The following is a 20,480-nucleotide window of genomic DNA, read 5'->3' on the forward strand; positions in this document are numbered from 1 at the left end:
AATATTTGCCATGATTATATTTTAAATATCCTTGCAAAAATCACCGTCAATAATTATTGTATTACTGTAATTAATAATTATTTATTACGACTATGTATTATTAATTCTGATAATTATCTGTGGTTAATGTTATAATTTTTTGTAGTGGAACTTCAATTCGCAAATTTTGCAAAATGTTAAGACGTTTTCGTCATCAAACATTTCAAATATTAAGTTTCGGGACCATATTTTCTTTCCTTCTCTTATCTTTTCACCCCTACAACATACATATTCGGCACGTATTTGTAATTAAGTAGTACTAGTATGTGTCCCCGATGGATTTAATTAATCAGTGATGCGGTATGCAATTTAATCGGTGTCTCGTTGGGTGAGATATCGTTTGCACTAATTTCGTATGGGCCTCATAATTTTGTCCTGAAAAGGCGCCTCACTAGAGATGATTTTTTACGGGAATCGTTTCTATAGCGAGGCACCTTTTCAGGACAAAACCGTGAAGTTTATATGGAACCAGAGAGGACAATACCTCGCGCAACGGGCACCAATCGAGTCGCAAGCCGCATCTTTTAATTTTGTACAAAATCATTTCTTAGAGTATTTATTCATCGTAATAGATAACTAAATAAGCGATCTATCTTATCTCTATTCCTTTTTTATTTTGATAAATTTTATAATTTACATCAAATATTAATAAATTGATAATCAATATATTCACATTAAGTGATGGGATAAATAGTCGTGTAAATTGGATAGTTATTTCGTAGGTGAAAAAACATTAATGTGATGACGTAAAGAGTGAGGCTAAAAAAGAAGGTGTGGGAATGGCAAACATTGAACCTAATACTAAAGTCGAAGCTAAGAACACTACCTCGTCGTATATATAATACTACTACATCCTCATTAATAAATTAATATGTGAACTCAAGTGCAAAGTTTATAGACAGTCTCAACTCTCAAATTCACTGCAAATTTTGATAAACTCCAAGTTCAATCAAGTCCCGCACTTTGGACTAAAAATTTTCTATAACGATGTGCATGACTTCAAATTCAGTGAATGTCTAAATATTTTTCTATTTTAATAATAATTATAGTCAATTATATATTACTAAGTAATATATACTGCACAATCGAATTTATGTGAAAAAATAATTTTAAAATTTAAAATATTAATTATTATTTTAATATATTAATTTGTTCCCTCCATCATACTATGGTAAATAAACACATAGTACAATAAACTGATACAAAATAAAATAAATACCCGTATTTAATAAAATTTGAATTCATAACCTCGAATTTAGAAGCAGAATTGTTGATGGAAATTAAGTGTAAGTTTTGATACAGACATATATCTATAGGTGGGGTTAAGTTGTTGATGATAAAAGGAAAGGGGTTTAACTTGTAAAAGGAAGAAGTTGGTAAGGAGGGTGAGAGCTCTTTCACCTAATCCCTCTTCTCTCAATTTTTGACCTAAAATCCGTAAATTACACTTACCAAAAATGAGATCATGAAGACTTTTATAGCTCAAGTCTCATGCATACAATTTCAACCAAGTTTGAGGTCATTATGCTTTATTTCTCGTATTATTTTACCTTTCTCTATCTTTTAAACTTCATACTCTGTGAAATTACCATTTTGCCCCTGTCATAAGGAAAATTTTACTTCAATGCAAATGACAAGAAAAAAATATATAAGAATATAAATCATTGAGTAACCATGAAGCCATCAAATATTAAAAAGGGCAATAAAATAATTTCCTTTTTGGAATCACCAACACGCATTTTTGGTAAGAGATCTGGGGTGGAGCCAGCTTGTCCTGGATTTCTACCATGCTTTGATTTTTTGCAGTATAACCGGGGAAGAAAATTGGAGACAATTTATGTTTGAAAATTCAAATTCATCACTTTTAAGTACTACGGAGATGCCAACTCAATTAATTAGTTAGTGACTTTTTATAATATTATTAAATTATATATTAATATCACATCAATAAACAATTGTTACGTATAATTAAATTAGACTATACTTTAAATATAAAATCATATATAATAGACACGTCAATATGATATTAATGTGCAACATAAAAGTGTGATGGAAAAACTTCACCGAACCAACCACGGTTTGCAGTCCTATATTTTGTGGGTGGGCCCACAACCGGGGTTGGTGAACCCCAATTGCATATCCCATTCCCACCAACTTCAACTCTTACATAAATAATTACAAAAAAAAAAAAGAAAAAACCTCTTAAATAAATCGGAAAAAATATTTAGGAGCGGCAATAGATGCACTTGTTGCTTTTATTTTTGCATGATTCCTTTTCTGTACACGCTCCTTGTAACTAATTTCACATTCTGATAAAATATGTTTAATTATCAAATAAATATAATTAAGAATTTTTTTTATTTTAAATTATATTGCATTTTTTATCTTATAAACATATATATGTCATTTGTATAGAGATAGCATTATTTATTTTATTAAAAAATTATACATATTATTTGTATATATATTAAATAAAATAGAGAATTTGGGGAATAAAATATTCAGTTGGTTCTTCGATAAAATTAAGAAAGATTAAAATGCGTCATTCTTGTAATAATATAATAATATTCATAATAATAATAATTATTATTATTTTTTCTTAATTTCGTATGCGGAAATACCTACAGAAATTTGGACCAGATAAGAATCGGGGATTGTCCTCACCGACTACAACCCATCTCAACCATAAATCCCAGCCTCTACAATGTCATCAACGGTTAAAACATCGGCATGATACACAACCACCCTCCAAAAATCTTGACCCCACCATTGAGAAAACTCTACACTCCACCCACTTGGTAAATATATTAATTTTTGAGGACGCCCCCATCTATAAATAACCCCCTAGCTTCATTTGCCAACACTCGCAAGCATTTGGCGGAAGTAGCCCATAGCCATAAAGGTCAAACCTTTCTTGTCGGCAGTTGGGTTCATCTGTTCAAGGTACACAAACTTCAGCAAAATTCTTGGATTTCTCTTCAGTTGTTGTAGCAGTGGCCAAGGTTTTTTGTTCATGGTTTTGGGAGTTGTAATGTTGTTCTGCTTGTGGAATTTGAGTTGTTTTCTTGAATTATTACTTGGTTCTTCATCATGTTTAAGTCAAGTTTTGGAGTGGGGACTGTTTGTTTTTAACGTATATGTGGTTTTTCTTGAGGAGTGTAGGGTGGTTATGTTGCCGAGAATTGGCTTTTTGACTTAAATTTTTTGAGTTCTTGGTGTTTTTCTTAGTGATGAGGGGTAAGAAACCATTTACTGTGTGAAGCTATTAGTGTTATGTGAGATCTGAGTTAGATTTGTGGGGGGAAATCAATGTTGTAATGCAATTTGTTTGTGTTGTTGTTTTCTTGTTTTCTCTTAAGGTTTTAGCTTTTAGAATATATTGGAGAAAGAGGGAATTGCGAAAGATCTGAACTGGTTTTAGCTTCTAGTTAACAGCTTCAGTTGATGAGGAGTATGGATTGCCATGATCTAATTCGCGTGACTGTGTAGCCGTTTTTTACATGTCGATGCGGCCTTTTTTAGTTCGAATCAATGGAAATTGGCTGTTTCGTTCTCTTTATTCCAGATTTATGCTAAATGTGCTCTTCGAAACGGTCTTAACGCGGGGTTTACCCTTTTAGTTTAGTGGGTTCTTGAGGATTTGATTCTGCGTTGAGCTTCTCTGGATCTCTGAAAAAAGAGAGAATTGTTCTAGGCTCTCGCTCTCTCTCTCTGGTCCATTTGATGTAATAGGTGATGGAAATGTTGCCATGTGCCAATTAAAGCAGTTTCCTTTAGTCCAGAATGTGGTGTGTCGAACACGGTTGTCGGTGATTCATGACTTTGGCCCAAAAACACCATCTGATTGTTTATTTATGCTATGGACGGCACGTGAATTATCGCACCTTTTGTCTATTCTTTTCGGCCTTTTTTCTTCTTTAAGTATTCAAGGTTTTGCAGTTTGAGCTGCGAAGGTTTTCTAGCAATTGAGGAATAGTTTTTTGCACATGGGTTCATTTCTTGCTAGGTGAATCTTGGATAATTCATAGGTGTTCGTCTTTTGCAGGTTGAGGAAATGGAGACCTTCTTGTTTACCTCTGAATCTGTTAACGAGGGACACCCTGACAAGCTCTGTGATCAGATATCTGATGCCGTACTTGATGCTTGCCTCGAACAAGATCCCGACAGCAAAGTCGCCTGCGAGACTTGTACCAAGACCAACATGGTAATGGTCTTTGGTGAAATCACAACAAAGGCCAACATCGACTATGAGAAGATTGTGCGTGACACCTGCCGTAACATTGGATTCACTTCTGATGATGTTGGTCTTGATGCTGACAAATGCAAGGTTCTAGTTAACATTGAGCAACAGAGCCCTGATATTGCTCAAGGTGTCCATGGCCATCTGACCAAGCGCCCTGAGGAGATTGGTGCTGGTGACCAGGGACACATGTTTGGTTATGCTACTGATGAGACCCCCGAGTTCATGCCTCTCAGCCATGTGCTTGCTACTAAACTAGGCGCTCGTCTCACAGAAGTCCGCAAAAATGGTACCTGCCCCTGGTTGAGGCCCGACGGGAAGACCCAAGTTACCGTTGAGTACTACAATGAAAACGGTGCCATGGTTCCAATTCGGGTCCACACTGTGCTTATCTCCACCCAGCACGATGAGACGGTCACTAACGACGAGATCGCCAGGGATCTCAAAGAGCATGTTATCAAGCCCGTCATCCCAGCCAAGTACCTCGATGAGAAGACAATCTTCCACCTCAATCCCTCTGGTCGGTTTGTCATTGGTGGGCCTCATGGTGATGCTGGTCTCACCGGTCGTAAAATCATTATCGACACTTATGGTGGTTGGGGTGCCCATGGTGGAGGTGCCTTCTCCGGGAAGGACCCGACTAAGGTGGACAGAAGTGGTGCCTATATCGTTAGGCAGGCAGCCAAGAGCATTGTGGCCAACGGCCTTGCTCGCAGGTGCATAGTACAAGTCTCATACGCAATTGGTGTGCCTGAGCCGTTATCTGTTTTCGTCGACACTTACGGCACGGGGAAGATCCCAGACAAGGAAATCCTCAAGATTGTGAAGGAGAACTTTGATTTCAGGCCTGGAATGATCTCCATTAACTTGGACTTGAAGAGGGGTAGCAACGGACGGTTCTTGAAAACAGCTGCATACGGTCACTTTGGAAGAGACGACCCCGACTTCACATGGGAAGTCGTTAAGCCCCTCAAATGGGAGAAGCCCCAGAACTAATCCTTCCATATGGTCTCACAGGCACTGAATAATGTTTTCTTCTGCTGCTATGGTTCTTCGCCAGAAGTCACGTTTGCGTATCTCGTCCCTTGTTCGCTTCTTATATTTTGTTTTATCTCTTATAACCTTTTTCTCTTTGTTTGTTTTGGGCGTTCCTTACATATGGAGAATAGGATATATACCATACAAGGAATCTCTATGGTAGTCTATTTCAATACATGTGGTTTGAGTCTGAGTTTTCAGCAGCTGTATGTAAAGAAATGTTGAAGCTGGGGAATCAGCTGTTGGGACCTATCAATTATTATTAATGAATGAATTGTTTTGTTTATAATTAATAATATCAGTCAAGGGTTTCGTGGTTATTTGTAAGATATTGGTCACCAAGATGCATATTTTCAGACATGTTTGTTGATACACTACTGTAGTGGATAACAAGCAAAATCCCGACTCTCGAATACTCAGGAAAAGAAGCAGATTCTTGCCCAAACGGTTAAGTCACATAACAAGTGTAATATACTTGCTAATGTAGTTGATTATTTTTCTTCAACGGTATGTATTGTATTTCTCCTATAATTAGTTCATGTTCGGCTTCTCCTATAATCCATGTCCAAATCGAATGAGAATTTTTCCGAACTCTATGCTAGAATCCCTGTTTCAGAACTCTAACACTGAATACTTTTTTGTATTTTAAAATTGAATGGGCCAACTCCAACGGGATAGGTTGGGGTCTGGATTGAAAAATGGGCTTAAAGATGTTAAAGTGCAAAAATATACTTGACCAAAACCAATTTAAAGTTGAAAATCTTGGCCCGTATTGTAGAGTTTCTATTAACCCTAACGATTTACTCTAGTGTATTAGAATTTCGTTGGATAGATGTCTAAGTTGCTTTGGAAGCATGGACGGCAACCATATTATATTATCCCTATGGCACACATAAATCATCAAACACAATGATGGTTTGCATTTTCTTTAGTGATAATTATATTTTTCTCCCCAAAATTTAGTATAATTATACGTAAACTCTAAGATGCATGTTTTTCTAAAGTGACAATCAAGAGATCTAGCTCTTTTAGAATTCGGTACATGTTATTTATTTATTTGTAAATTATAATAAATGTTTTAAAATTTAATATAATTATATATTTATCGTTAGTAATATATTATAATTCCCCATAATTTTAATTTGATTTGAACTTTAGTAGCTTCTTTTTTAAATAAATCTAACATCTTATTAATTCAACAAATATCTCGTAAGACAATAAATAAACTTGGCAAAACACCTTTTTTCATTTCTTGATTTTTGTTAGCCTTTAGATCTTATTATTGTTTTTATATGTATAAAAACCCGCCGATCCGCCCTAAACTGTTCAACACCACATCTTTGATTTTGGTTTTAAATATGACAATTTAAAAAATTATTTTATAAAATCGTCAATGACAATTGAATTTTAAATTAGGCCTAAAAAACCGAAATCACACCATGAACACCCTTAATGTTTTCACGTGGGGTGAGTTGTATGCAACTCTCCCACACATATAGAAGTACAATATATCGAATTAATATAACTAAAAACGTGTGTAAAATAATTTAACTGGAGGTGAACATAATCTCCTTGGAGGCGGATGTCCTAAAACTGGGGGCAGGAGTAATTAAATTCCATAAAGCAAAGGGCTAATTAAATGTATCGAGTTTTTTTAATTTTAAAACTATTTTAAAATTTTCGTAAAGCAAAGGATTAAATGTATCGAGTTTTATCAATTTTAAAATTATTTTAACGATCTCGTAAAGTAGATAATTAAATGTGTTAAACCCACTATCTTATTAGATTAAGTAAAATTTTTTAAGTAATGCAAACTTCTTATTGCATCAGTGTAAAATGACAAGAAAAAAAATCGTGAAAAGAATAAATTATAATACATGTGAAAAAGTAAAAATAAGAGAAAAATGTCGAACAATGGGTTGTTAAGAAAAAAAAAATATTGAAATTACTAATATGACCAAAGTTTTTTAACGAAAACAAATAAAATAAAAGGTAAATTTGGTACGAGAAAAAAATTCTTTTATAACAATATAAATGATGCACAATAAAAAAATTTGGCTTAGTATGTAGAATTTTCAAAAAATATTATGTTCTTTTACATAAAATAAAGTCTATAATTGCTTAACATACAGAGATATATGTTATACACAACTTAAATTTTATAGACTAATCTATAATTGCATTATGATCCACCCATATTATAAATTACTTCAAATCAAGCACAAAAAAGAGTATCATAATTAATTTAATAAAAGAATGACATCATAGACTTAATTGCAATAGTTTCCAATTAGATGGATGTGAATCCTCTTTTGTGTTTTAAATATATAATAGAAATACCAAGAGACCACTATTCCATATGAAATGGAAAGCATGATATGATGTTCAATTTTTAGTTTTAGTATCACACTTTTTGATCCAACATTATCTTCACCAACATAACTTGGCTTGCTATTATTAATCCAATGTCATCCTCTTCTCCTTGTATCATGGATATTGGCATTTTTCATATGCTGCATCAATATGGACAAACATTAGTTGTATATCAATTCATGTCATCGGAACTATAATCGCACGTTGTTATTGATGATAACTATAAATAAAACGAGTATATGTTATTAAACTTGCAAACACTATCGATCAAACTCCGATAGGAAAGAAGAACTTACAAGGATTTGTTCGCGTGATAAAGCCAAGGCCTTTTTTGCAAAAACCACCCTCTCGATAAAATTTATCCAAAATCCAAGATGCATGTCCCAGTAAGGTATCGGGTCCAAAACAGGGCCCGCCTGGTTTTATTGGACTACAGTCGAATTCATGGCAACCATAATCCAAAAATGCTTGTAACTGGTCGAGAGGGGCACCCGTATCGGCCACACACCAACCAGGCAACTACACAAACATGAAATAAATCTTATTGTTATGATGAAACTCAAGATTTACTTGAAAATTAAATTTTATATACTAAGGTAGTGGCTTACATTTTGGGTACGGAATGCAGCAGGGTTTTGGTTGCAAGAGCATAGAACAATAATGCTCAACACAAAACTAACAAGAAACACTGCCACACTGTTATTCACCATAATTGACGCCTTGTTTGATCGGTTTGCGTTTGTTTTTCTCCTTGTGTTATTCAACTCTCACTATTCCATTACTCAATTATATAGTTGCAATAATATGCAGAACCATTAAAATCTAATTGCTCATATTTAAAAAGGAAAATGATGATCATAATATAATGTTTAGAATTTTGTCAAATTTACTGCAAATTGTGGATGAAATTATATTATTGAATAATTATATTATTATTATACAAATGGTGATTTGGATTAAGTAGGTTGAACATTATCTTTCGAATTTTTCAGTGGCAAAAACCTTTCATTCAATGCCAAGCTTAAAATATTGATCGCTAATTTTAAGGTAATTAATGTTGATGTAAAATTATAGGAATCTAAAACCGCTAGTTTATTATTTGTCTGAGCATCTAAGTATATTTTCATTGAAAGTTTGAAAGATTAAAACATTGATTGCTCATTTTTTACGATATTCAAATTAATTAATCAATTAATTACATGTCTATGTATATTTTTGTAGAAATTTTGCAAGAGTAAAACATTGATTTCTAATTTTAAGGCATTTAAATTAATTAATTATATTGCAATCCAACAAAACTTGCTGATTTTCGTTGCAATTCAATTAGTATAAAATGATTTAAGTAAAATATGGTAATATAATGGATAATTAAGATTAATGGTCTGAATTAATCAAAATTATGTATTAAAAAAGTACTTATTAACTTACCAATTTCATAGGAATATTTATTACAATAAAAAGTTCAAAATTTTACAATCGAGTCAAAATTATTCAATTTTAGTCAAAAGATCACCTTCAAATATAACAGATAATAGAAAAATTGATACAAAAACCATACTAAATCAATATTGTCTTTGACTATCAAACAGAAATCGAGATAAAAATTTTAGTTTTGACCACATGTTAACAAGTTCTTCAATGTTACACTTGGATCCTTTCCCTTTCCGGGCAACCAATAGGCGATATGATTTTGCAGTTTAGTTCTATAATTTTAATATTTTGACAATTTTCATTATTTTTTGGTTAATTTGACAGAAAATTGCATGTGATTTACACATGAGAATTAAATTATAATTTTAGTCTTGTAACTTCAGAAGCATTGACATTTTTAGCCCCGTAACTGAGGAAAATTGGCATTTTTTTGTCGTACAAGAATTGATTTACATGACTAAAATTACAATTTAATTGGGTTATATGCAAAGAACTAAAATTGTCAAAATAATAAAGTTACAAAGCTAAATTGTAAAATTAATTTGTACAAAAAATTAAAAATATCACTTCCAGTAATTACAGAACTAAAATAATAATTTTCCTGTTAGAGGATATATAAAACATATCGATCAAGATTGATTGCCATTTGTTTAGGAAGAAACTGCAAAACACGCTTTTCATGAATCACACTATTTCTTCCTCTCATCAATTATTAGAAGATAGCTTCACAAGCAAGAGAAATTTTAGTTCGGATCTGGCTTGATCGAACCTAAATCAATCACATGATAAGTATAATATATTTGTCGCGTGATTGATGTACAGTTCAAAAAAAGTGACCAAACACATAACAAATGTAATATACTCATTTAGTGATTAATTTGATCAACCAAAACGTGATTCGGGCAAAAATTTTTCTATAAAAAATTACGTACCTCCATCTTTATTTGCTCTTCACATTACCATGTTGGGAGTACATTTGTAGGTGGGGGAGAAGAGGGGGCGCTAACACGTCTATTTCTTTGTATACTATATGTTTTTTCACAACATCGTCTTTATCTCGTTTTTTATCCACTTATTAGCCTTTTCTCGGCTCTCTCGTATATTTTATTCGTATTATTAGTTGTTATTTTTGGTATACTGTTGATGAAGAGGCATTTTTTTTCTTGATGCAATCACCCAACATATCATGCATACAAGAGAGAATTTTATTAATTAATTGAAGAAGGTGTTTTTCTTGTTGGAGCTTTAAACTTTGCAATTTTGATCGAGTCAAACAGTATTATTCGACTGTCGTATCTTGAAGAAAATAAATTATTATTAATACTGACAGACTAATGAAAATATTTTACTATAGTGGACTTTGTCTCGTTCATTTTCGATGAAGAATTTCATTTCCTAAAGCATGAATATTAAATAGTGGCAAGCCTATCGATTCAAGCGCAACAATGGGAGACGATTGATGAATTAATCAACACTTTAATATTCCATGTTTTTTATCATAAACATTTTACTATGTCAAGCACAGCAAGAAAACAAAAATATACACAAAACTAAGTAGTCATTGGATTGTGTATGCTTGGCGATTTGTCAACAATGGTTTTTGTTTGAAATTTTTACTCAACGTGGTTGGATCTAGTCTTCAAAACTTTCAGATGATATACCACTACAAAATAATAATAATAATAACAATAATTTTCTATATTATAAATAACTAATGTTTAAAAATCTTGATAAATCAATACCATTTATCACCGTCAGACAAATCCGATGCAAAATTTAAATTTTGACTACGGTTAATCGTCATTTACTATGATTTTATCAGTGGCCAAAATATTTGCCAGTTTTTAGTTGTAGCAAATATTTTGGCCTTCCTTGCGGAACAACGTTTAACAATTGTTATACTCTCTTGATAATTAATTAGTATCCGTCATAATTTTTTACTTTTAATTATAGTAATTAACTACAGTTAAAAGTCATATTTATTCTAGTCATCTACTCACCTACCAACACATTCTCAATGCACCTCAAATGTCGCAGAATTGATAAACAAATGTTGTAAGTTGGAGAGACAATGTTTGCAGGAGAAAAACCAAGAAAAATTCGACTAAGAATAAAAAATGTAAAAAGAAGAGAATCCTGGTTTTGTAGATGCAATTTGCCTACTATCATAAATAGAAAATTTAAATTAAACAAAATCTTACATATTAGAATGACAAAATCAGCTAAACATTATGTTGTATTATCAATATCCTTCGTATTACAAACACTGTACTAACTTTCTTCAACTAAGCGAAGACGAGATTCGATATTAGAATAAAAATTCTAATGAAGAAAATTAATCTCTCTTTGTTATTTCTCTTCTGCTTGTTAAGTGATGTTTATGTCTATGAAGCAAACTCCAATTTAGTTGGTCAAAAACAAGTAAGTTCATCTTTATTTGTGTTTTTATAATTAGTATTTGGTTTTGCTGACAATTACAAATTCTGTTTTTTTTTTTTATTTGAAATAAATCATGTTAGATCTACAATAGTTGGTGCGTCGCAAAAGCAAATGCTTCTTTTATTAAGTTACAAGGATATATAGATTATGGTTGCGGCGTTGTGGACTGCACACCTATTCAGTTTGGCGGTACATGTTTTGCTCCTAACACCATAGTGAACCATGCAAGTTATGTCCTGAATATACTCTACAAACTTCGTGGTGTATGCAACTTTGAGATTGGCACATCAATCGCAATCGATCCCTGTACGTAGCTCTTCCTCCCCCCCCGGGCACCTACTTATTTATTTATAAGGATAATTACACCACCCTCCCCTTAGAGCGGTGTAATTACATGTAAAATCCTAATTAAATCAGTATCCTTAATATTTGTTTTCATATAACAAATAGATCCCTCAGTTAGTCGAAGTTAATCGAATTTACTTATATCAGAAGCAAGATTGAATGAAATTCGATAAATTTTGACTAATGAATAGATCTATTTTGTTATACATAAACAAACATCAAAAGAAGTAATTTTCCACCCTACGGGGTTTATATTTAATTACAAAAAAAAAAAACTCATGGGATAGAACATAATTATTCCTTATATATATGTCTATATATATGTTTATGTATACACGCATACTAACTTTTGATAATTGTTTGTATGATTCATTTTGTGTTGTCTTGATGTAGCTTATGGAAGTTGCAAGTATCCATGAGTGTGGAGAAAATATTCAAGCATTGTGCAATAACAACAATGAGATGACTTTCTATGGTATTTGTATTCAATTAGTATGTTAAGAAATATCAGATAATATTTAGTATATTTCAAATGTTTTGTATAAGTACGAATATGCAAGTGTTTGTGCCAACATATTGTGTACATTATATATTGTTTCGGAAACACATTAATGATTTAAATTTGAAATACTTCATTCAGTAATGGATTGTTAGAACTATATGAAGACCCAAAATTCTTCTACTGACGGAAAATCATATTTGATCGCATTACCCTTTATATATATATATATTCTATATGTATATCTGGTAAAGTTCATATTATCCCTTGTGATTTCAAAATGTTCAAATAAGTCCATGTGATAAAAAAAATATCCTATAACTCCTGTAAAATTTAAAAAGGTGCATACTGGTCCCTGATGTATTTGAACATAAGTTTGATGTTGCAATGACAAAAATATCATTTTTAAATTAATGGCCTATATTTAATCTGACTTAAATTTATGGCTCAAATTTAATTATGCTTATCAAAAATTAAAATATATTATTTAATATATTATATATAATTATATATTTTTTAATAGATATATATATATTATTTGTATCTATATATCCTAAATCTGATTTTTTTCTCCTCCCATATCTCCGACATCCGACCACCTTTCGGAGTAAGCTTACCACCGTTGGAAAGCCCGTCTAACGGCAAGCATTTTGATACCCCATCCACTGCAAAATATACATACTCAGTAGCATTTTGGGCGCGTGAAATATAATTCTAAAGGCTAGGAAGTAAAGTGTACATTTTTAAATTTTATAAGGGGTTCTATGGTATTTTTCTATCCCAGGGACTTATTTATATATTTTAGGTATCACAAGGGGGTAAATATAGATTTTATCATATATATATGCCAGTTGCACGAAGCATGTAATAAAATTAGGTCCACCACTTTGGAAAATTCTGATAAATAATGAACAATATTAATTTATTACGAAATTTATAACAAGATGCAATTTTTCTTGAAATTTATCATAATTATAAATATTTCTTGAAATTAATGTTTATCTATCAAATACCCTATAATAAACTGTCACGATGTATTCGTGATATGATTATTATTTTTAAGGATTTTGATGATTTTTTAAGTAATAAAAATATATTTATAATTATGATAAATTGTTGGAAGGTCGGTTGTAATTTATTATAAATTTTATTATATTGTACATAGAATACTAATTATTAAAAATGGGGGGAAATAGCTCCCAAACAAAGCGTTGGAAATGTTATTGTTACGTCACTGAGGGGCTTCTAAAAACACGGGGCCTTGACCAAGACTACATGCTACTATTTCAAAACCTCGACAATATTACGCGTAAACTCTGATGAACTTTCCAGAGAAATAACAGAGGGGAAGAAGAAAAAGGAAAAGGGATTTTTCTTAACTGTTTCACGAGGAAATGAAATTCGGAAAATCTGAGTTAACAGGAATGTGGAATTGATCCTTCAGGTTTGTAATCTCTCTTATGCTTAGTTTGTATTTTTCTTTTTTGTTTGATTATGTGCGAAATTTGAGCTTTTCAATGTAACAAATTGTTATGGATCTGTTTCACCTAGTTGAACAATCTTATCATATTCTATGCGGCTTTCCTCTTTTCCTTAATTTCAATGTGAGAATGTGACCCAATTTTGTCATGAATCCATCCTCCGCCGTGGTTCCTTTTTGTTTTCATTTTTTTGTTTATTTGAAGCATCTGAAGTGCAGCAGTTGTTTCACAAATGCCTTCGGTTTATTTTATCAGATTTAGTTGCGTGTGGACTAAGCATGAGTTATATTGTCTAAGCTGCGTGTTTTACTGATTTTAGCTGTTTTCTGTTTGGTTCAGCATTTCCGGACTCGATGTTGTATTTGACGTTGAAATGGAGTTTGCATGGAAATGCTGAAGAAAAATAGTAGTAAACTTATTCTAGAGTTGAGGGGCTTTGTGATTTTTATAAGACAGTAGGATGGAAAAGAAAAGAGTGGAGGAACAAGAGGGAGTACCTGTTGCACTGCCTAAAGTTGATAGATTTGGATTTGTAAAGCAGGAAACTAGTGCTACTGATGGGCCAACAAAGAGTAGATCAGCCTTGGAACACGAGAGGTATGCTTTTCTGCTGAAGTGCATTTTGTTGTATCTACACTATGAATTTAGCTGTAGCTTTTTCTGGTGATTGATGCGATTGTGTCCTGCATCATTTTATTCATGCTGCATAACTTGTTTGCTCAGATATTATTAATGAATGTTTGGTATTTGCTGCACCTTCTGATATCAGGTCGACTGAGTTCACCACTTTACTCTTAAGACCAAGTTATTTGTGCTTTTTCTACAGGAGGCATGAGCATTATTTTTCTGCCGACTTTCTAGGATTATAGGTGTCTCCTAAATCTTGATCAATTTACGGGCAGCTTGATCAGAAAGTTAGAAGCTGGAGACCGTATTTGGATGCATAATTATTTAACTTATTTTTTAAGGTGTGTGGTAGCCATAACTTTTTAGCATTTGAACTGGTAATGCCAAAAGTAGGATGTTGACTGATTCTCTATTGATGTTGAACACAAAGAAGGAACTATTTGGAAAACCAATTTCTAAAAGGAACGTATAATTAATCAATTTCTCAAAGACTCCGTGTAACTTCCATTTTAGCAGCGGACTCAAGCTGCTTGTGTAAATTGCTATATGGATTGTCACCCTCTTGTTTGAAGGCACAACTTACCAGACTGCTTTGATGTTTAACGAAATTCTAAATTCTGGCGGTAGAACAACAAAGAATTTGAGAGCTCGCTTTCAAGTTTTGAGGCCAAAGAAAAAGAATTGTTAGAAGCGCTAGCCAAGGAATTTGATTGAATGGGTGATTTAGGTTAAGGATTCCACTGAGATAAAAGTCCTAGCAAAAATTTAGTGGTTTATGTTAAACAAAGAAGACACTGTAGGCATGACCAGTTGGCTGTGTGTTTGAAGAGACAATTAACCGTTAAAATTTATAATAGCTGATATTCTGTGGTTTGACTTTGTATTTTGTGGTTCCTGACTGTCATTATACTTGAGTCCTGAACTGATAACTAAATAGATTTACATGCCAAAGAAATTGTAGTGTATTCAGAATTGGGGAAAGCATAACTGGAACCGGCCCAGGAGGAAACCAAGAAAGTTCTGCAAATAACAGTACAACTGAAACTTCACGACATATCTGTTTGATGGAAACAACTGAAATAAAATGAATTATTTAAACTTTCTTACTGACTTAATCAAGGCTTACTTCTCCAGTTTTATGTCTTGGCGGGAGTCTGTTGTACTTCAGAGAGCTTTCCCCAACATTTGCTTTGCTTAAACCTGTGTCCTCATTTTGATTCAGAAGAAATGGTTGAGGTCATCTTTTCCAGATAATACACTTCACTAATTCAGATGAATTCCACACATCATAATGCTATTACATAAATATCCAATTTTCAGGGAAGAAAGAAGAATTAGAAAATGGAGAAAGATGATAGGGGTTGGGGGAAGTGATTGGAAGCATTATGTTCGGAGGAAGCCTCATGTTGTCAAGAGGAGAATAAGGAAAGGAATTCCGGATTGTCTACGAGGACTTGTCTGGCAATTAATATCTGGCAGTCGGGACCTTCTGCTTATGAATCCAGGAGTCTACGAGGTAAAGACATCTTCTTTTTGGCCCTTTACATGCCCCCAACCCTATTTGATTCAAAATGTCCATTGCAGAAAAGATAAAAGAAAAGGTTAATGTTATGTATTGCAATTTCTTTTTGGGATGTGCAATAACGTTATTGAGTGGTTTGATCTTTCACCTAAACATAGAGTTGTATTACGATGGCTTTTTTAGTTGATTCAGTGTCTCTCAAGTTTTACAACTTAAGCTAATAGCCTAATACAACATCCTTGGAAAACTAGATTATTATCTAAGCTATGCTCATATAATGGTTCAATCTTGCCTATGATTTGCATTTGCTATTCTTCAGAAGGTGCTTTTATCTTCAGTTCATGGTAAACAAAATTTGCATGAGAAATGTACCTTCGGATATTCTCATCTTTTATTCTCCTGTTCTCATTTACTTTATTGGTACTTAGTATGGAAACAGTAATTTAGTTTACCCGTGACACCACTTTGCAAGTAGGATCTGCTTAGTGATAAAAGAGAAATCCAGTTGATTGCAGGTATAAATAAGATAACATAAGACGACAATCAGAATTACTGAACTTGACCTGAAGCCACCAAGTGCCATCCACTAGACAATTTGTGCATCCAATCTTGAGATGCGGTACTTTCATGCATATTGCCTGTTTTTAACCACTTAATTTGCAGTTTCTTTAAATATGCAGGAATTTTAGACAACTTGCGATTTATGATGTCTGGAATTACTAGAATTGTAATAAATTCACCTTGAATTACTGGAATTGCAATATTTCGCCTTTCCCTTCCTTTATACATTGAAAGTGAGTGAATAGGAGGTATTTCAAGGTATTTTGGCTGTATTACAATCTTCTTCACATTTGATTGTTCTCCAAATAAAGCAGGTCTTTATTATATGTATTGCATCATATTTGCCTGTTTGCTGCAGCAACTAGTCATCTACGAGACATCTGCTTCGGAGCTAGATATTATCAGAGATATTTCTCGCACATTTCCTTCACATATTTTCTTCCAACAGAGACATGGTCCAGGGCAAAGATCCCTTTATAATGTTCTGAAAGCATACTCCGTCTACGACAGAGATGTTGGCTATGTGCAGGTTTAAATATTATCAAAGTCAATCATCTAACCAGCTACTAGATTTCTCAGCCATATGTTAATATTGTAATACTATTGGTTGCCTAAAATAATATTGGTTGCAGGGCATGGGATTTGTGGCAGGTCTGTTGCTTCTCTATATGAGTGAAGAAGATGCATTTTGGTTATTGGTAGCGCTATTAAAAGGAGCCGTTCATGCTCCTATGGAAGGATTATATTTGGTATAGTATAATTTGATATTCCAATATGTCAGATATGATCAGTTTAGATCATCATTGCTCTAGGGTCAAAAAGTCTTGATCTCGTCACTAATTCTGATGAACTGCCATATAGGCCCCTGTGACTTTGCCAAGCAGCTTTTACAAGAAGTTGACTATTTCATGTTTGTAGTACTGTTGTTTGCATGAGAACTTCTGCTTCAGGCATGTCAAAATCTTGAGATCTATAGTTTCAATAAACAGAAGAATCTAAGGCCTTGGGGATCATATTGTATTGGTTGTGGTACTTGTTACTGTGAGAGAAATTTTCTCTGTCTTAATTAATCTTGTTCTTGGAAAATGTTTAAACCAGCTTGCTTTCTTTTAGTGAAGAATTAAGTTTTGGACTGGTTGCTGGGTTTGGTAGAATCATATGATTATTGTTCTTTGATTTTCCTAAAACTTGAACTTAAGTTGTTAAAGAATAGTATTGCTATGTTTTTGGCAACATATGATCTTCACTAGTTTAATCATGTGGTACTATTTCAGAAGCCATCAGAATCCTTAAACTATACACTGCCACCCTTCCCTCATCAAAAAGTGCCCATTGTACCTGACAGAAAAAATATAATCCTTAATATAACATGAAGTCAAAACCTATTACAAACCACTAAAAACTTTCCCATTCCTCAGAGGCCCATCTGCTTGAGTCAGAGCTCCTTTTGACAAATGCGTTTGCAATCTCTGACAGGAAGTAACCATCTCATTCTACCAGTCTTATGAGCTTTCTTCTATGAAAGGATGTATTGCTCAGCTTGGCTTGTATTCATTTAAGGATCATCCATAACTAGCAGTTGAATTTAATTATATACCTTCATAAAAGTTCTGGTCACTCTTAGTTTTGAGTGGATCAGGATAGTAGGCAAAGACATAGTCTCATACTGGTTTTGAGTTATTTTGCATTCTTTAATGTTTTAAAAGTTGCAATCCAAGGTGCTAGTAGCCTTTATATAACATTTGAGTTTAAAGCTTACTGTTGATTTCTCGACTTAAAAATAGCTTCTTTCATGGAACTGGGATGACGTGGTTTTTCTTGGAGCTTAATGCATTGGACGTGGCATTTCCCTTGCAGCTCAGTTTCTTACTTGCACCTCTAGTTGTTGAAATGGTTGTTAATAATATTATCATGTAATTGTCTCTTATCATATGTATTTGCAATCAATTTGAAGCCATGTGCATTGCAGGTTGGACTGCCTCTTGTACAGCAATATCTTTTTCAGTTAGACCATTTGGTCAAAGAATACTTACCAAAGTTGGGAGAGCATTTTGCCCAAGAAATGATCAATCCTAGCATGTATGCAAGCCAGTGGTTCATAACGGTTTTTTCATACTCGTTTCCATTCCATTTAGCTCTTAGGATTTGGGATGTCTTTCTTTTTGAGGTCAGTCTCTGTCTTACTTTATGAGGTTAGAGGACAATTGTTTTATAATTACCCATTCAAAGTTTTGCACATTCTGAATTGTCAGTAACCTTTTGTCAGGGTGTTAAAATTGTATTTAAAGTTGGTTTAGCTCTGTTGAAATACTGCCATGATGATCTGGTATGTTTTATCCTCTCTCACATCTGAATTCTCCTTGTTTCTTATCCTCCTTTTCTTTTGTGGCTTAATAACAATTTTTGTATGTCAACAGGTAAAGTTACCTTTTGAAAAACTTATACATGCACTACGTAACTTTCCCAATGACGCCATGAACCCTGATATGTTACTACCAATGGCCTACTCAATTAAGGTTCGCCTTCCTGTCCACTCCCACTGAGTACATGGCATGTGATTAGTGGATCTCTGCAATAGACCTCTTGGATGCTTGATGTAAATCATCTATTTATAACGCTTGCATGCTTGGGACTGTGTTGTCAGCCATCGCGTAATTGAAACAGTAAATAGTTGCTAGAAGAATCTGATTGGTTGAATTATCACTATACTCAAGAAAAAAGAAAAACATATAAAGCTCGTGTAATATAGCCCTGTTTGCTGAGTTGTTCTACTCCTTGATTATTTCTCTTCCATTCATGGACATAATTGGCCGATACTAGGTCTCAAAGCGATTGGAGGAACTGAAGGAGGAATATGAGAAAGAAAACGGCAAGCTATCTGACCGTATTAGACAGAAGCTGCAGCCATCTTGAATGATGCCAATGCACCCTGCTACTGTGGGGCTGGGCAAACTTGTGAAATAGTAATTGATTCTTTTATTCTTAGCTGGTCTTAACCAGTTCATCTACGGGATTGTACATAGAACCCTGCAAATGAGCCAAAGGAGTTTTTGATTTCCGTCTTTTTTTTTAACCTCTAGTTAGCCTGTAATTTTACATGAATTTAGATGCTTGTATAGAACTGGAATTGTGGTTGTTAATGAAGAGAGGAAAATGCCATCATCCTTCCAAGTTTTGGAGACTGGTTGACTGGTGCAATCAACATCATGTATTTAGCCCTATATCACAGCATTAACTATTTTGTGAACTATAATCTCAGTGATCAGAAAAGTTGTAGTTACATTAACAAAAACAGTAAGGATTCCAGAAAAACAGGTTAATAGAGGTATAGGTAAGAAACAAGGGAAAACTGAAATGGTGATCCCATTGCAGCTGACCAGCAAAATCAAATCTATCCTGATCTGTGGATTTTGTAGGCTGAATGTTTGACACCCAAGATAAAATCTGATTCCCAGGCTGAATAACTTAATAGTTCGGACACAAAACTTTATTATGAAAGGGTTTGTATTCGAACTTTGGCGTGTACATGTGTTGGTGGGAAAAAGAAAAGGTAAAATCTGGGGAACCACTGCATAATGGCCTACAGCCAACTTGATGGACCAGGCTGTCACAACTCATACTGGATGGCTGCTGAGTTTGTGTGCTTGCATCATTTGGGGCCGACATCATACTTTAGTTCAACAAACATTCATCTTCACAACGCTATTGCAAATTCCTTAATGTGAGACCCTATAATAGATGATGATCTTTTTTGCCTTCTCTTTTCTCTTACACTTAGTTTGAATTCATTAAATTTGTTTGAAATATTTCTTATTACAAAAAATTTTAGATCCCTGAACTTTCTTTGACTACACCATATTAAGTAATTTGAAACTCTTTTGTCAA

The 20,480-nt window shown here is 33.5% G+C and overlaps 2 protein-coding genes and 1 long non-coding RNA gene across 5 annotated transcripts; 2 read left to right on the forward strand and 1 right to left on the reverse strand.

The window, feature by feature from the left end:
• Positions 1-2,910: 2,910 nt before the first annotated feature.
• On the forward strand, positions 2,911-5,432 carry LOC105168993 (S-adenosylmethionine synthase 1). Its single transcript, XM_011089234.3, has 2 exons — positions 2,911-2,982; positions 4,085-5,432. Exon 2 carries the CDS (start codon positions 4,094-4,096, stop codon positions 5,273-5,275), a length of 1,182 nt encoding a protein of 393 aa, XP_011087536.1. The 5' UTR covers positions 2,911-2,982; positions 4,085-4,093; the 3' UTR covers positions 5,276-5,432.
• Positions 5,433-7,677: 2,245 nt separating this feature from the next.
• On the reverse strand, positions 7,678-8,434 carry LOC105168994 (uncharacterized). The gene is made up of 3 exons (XR_016067051.1): positions 8,299-8,434; positions 7,987-8,209; positions 7,678-7,830 (listed from the first exon to the last, which is right to left on the reverse strand). It is a non-coding gene; the product is annotated as an uncharacterized LOC105168994 (long non-coding RNA).
• Positions 8,435-13,676: 5,242 nt separating this feature from the next.
• LOC105168995 (uncharacterized) lies at positions 13,677-19,766 on the forward strand. Of its 3 annotated transcripts, XM_011089236.3 has the most exons (9): positions 13,677-13,848; positions 14,225-14,482; positions 15,833-16,028; positions 16,954-17,124; positions 17,228-17,344; positions 18,565-18,762; positions 18,862-18,921; positions 19,013-19,111; positions 19,416-19,766. In XM_011089236.3, exons 2-9 carry the CDS (start codon positions 14,346-14,348, stop codon positions 19,506-19,508), a joined length of 1,071 nt encoding a protein of 356 aa, XP_011087538.1. In that variant the 5' UTR covers positions 13,677-13,848; positions 14,225-14,345; the 3' UTR covers positions 19,509-19,766. The 3 variants fall into 3 exon arrangements, with proteins under 3 accessions (XP_011087538.1, XP_020551956.1, XP_088739250.1); XM_020696297.2 differs by lacking the exons at positions 13,677-13,848; positions 14,225-14,482 and adding an exon at positions 15,647-15,748; XM_088883124.1 differs by lacking the exons at positions 13,677-13,848; positions 14,225-14,482 and adding an exon at positions 15,668-15,742.
• Positions 19,767-20,480: the final 714 nt, after the last annotated feature.

Source organism: Sesamum indicum, linkage group LG8, assembly GCF_026168435.1.
Source record: "Sesamum indicum cultivar Baizhima isolate 11 linkage group LG8, ASM2616843v1, whole genome shotgun sequence".
Taxonomy (NCBI): Eukaryota; Viridiplantae; Streptophyta; class Magnoliopsida; order Lamiales; family Pedaliaceae; genus Sesamum; species Sesamum indicum.

Bases quoted from the DNA above. Each gene is read 5' to 3' on its own strand.
- LOC105168993 (XM_011089234.3), top strand. From the start codon at position 4,094: ATGGAGACCTTCTTGTTTACCTCTGAATCTGTTAACGAGGGACACCCT.
- LOC105168995 (XM_011089236.3), top strand. From the start codon at position 14,346: ATGGAAAAGAAAAGAGTGGAGGAACAAGAGGGAGTACCTGTTGCACTG. The intron at 18,763-18,861 runs GTCAGTCTCTGT...ACCTTTTGTCAG, and splicing joins GGGATGTCTTTCTTTTTGAG to GGTGTTAAAATTGTATTTAA. The intron at 18,922-19,012 runs GTATGTTTTATC...GTATGTCAACAG, and splicing joins AATACTGCCATGATGATCTG to GTAAAGTTACCTTTTGAAAA.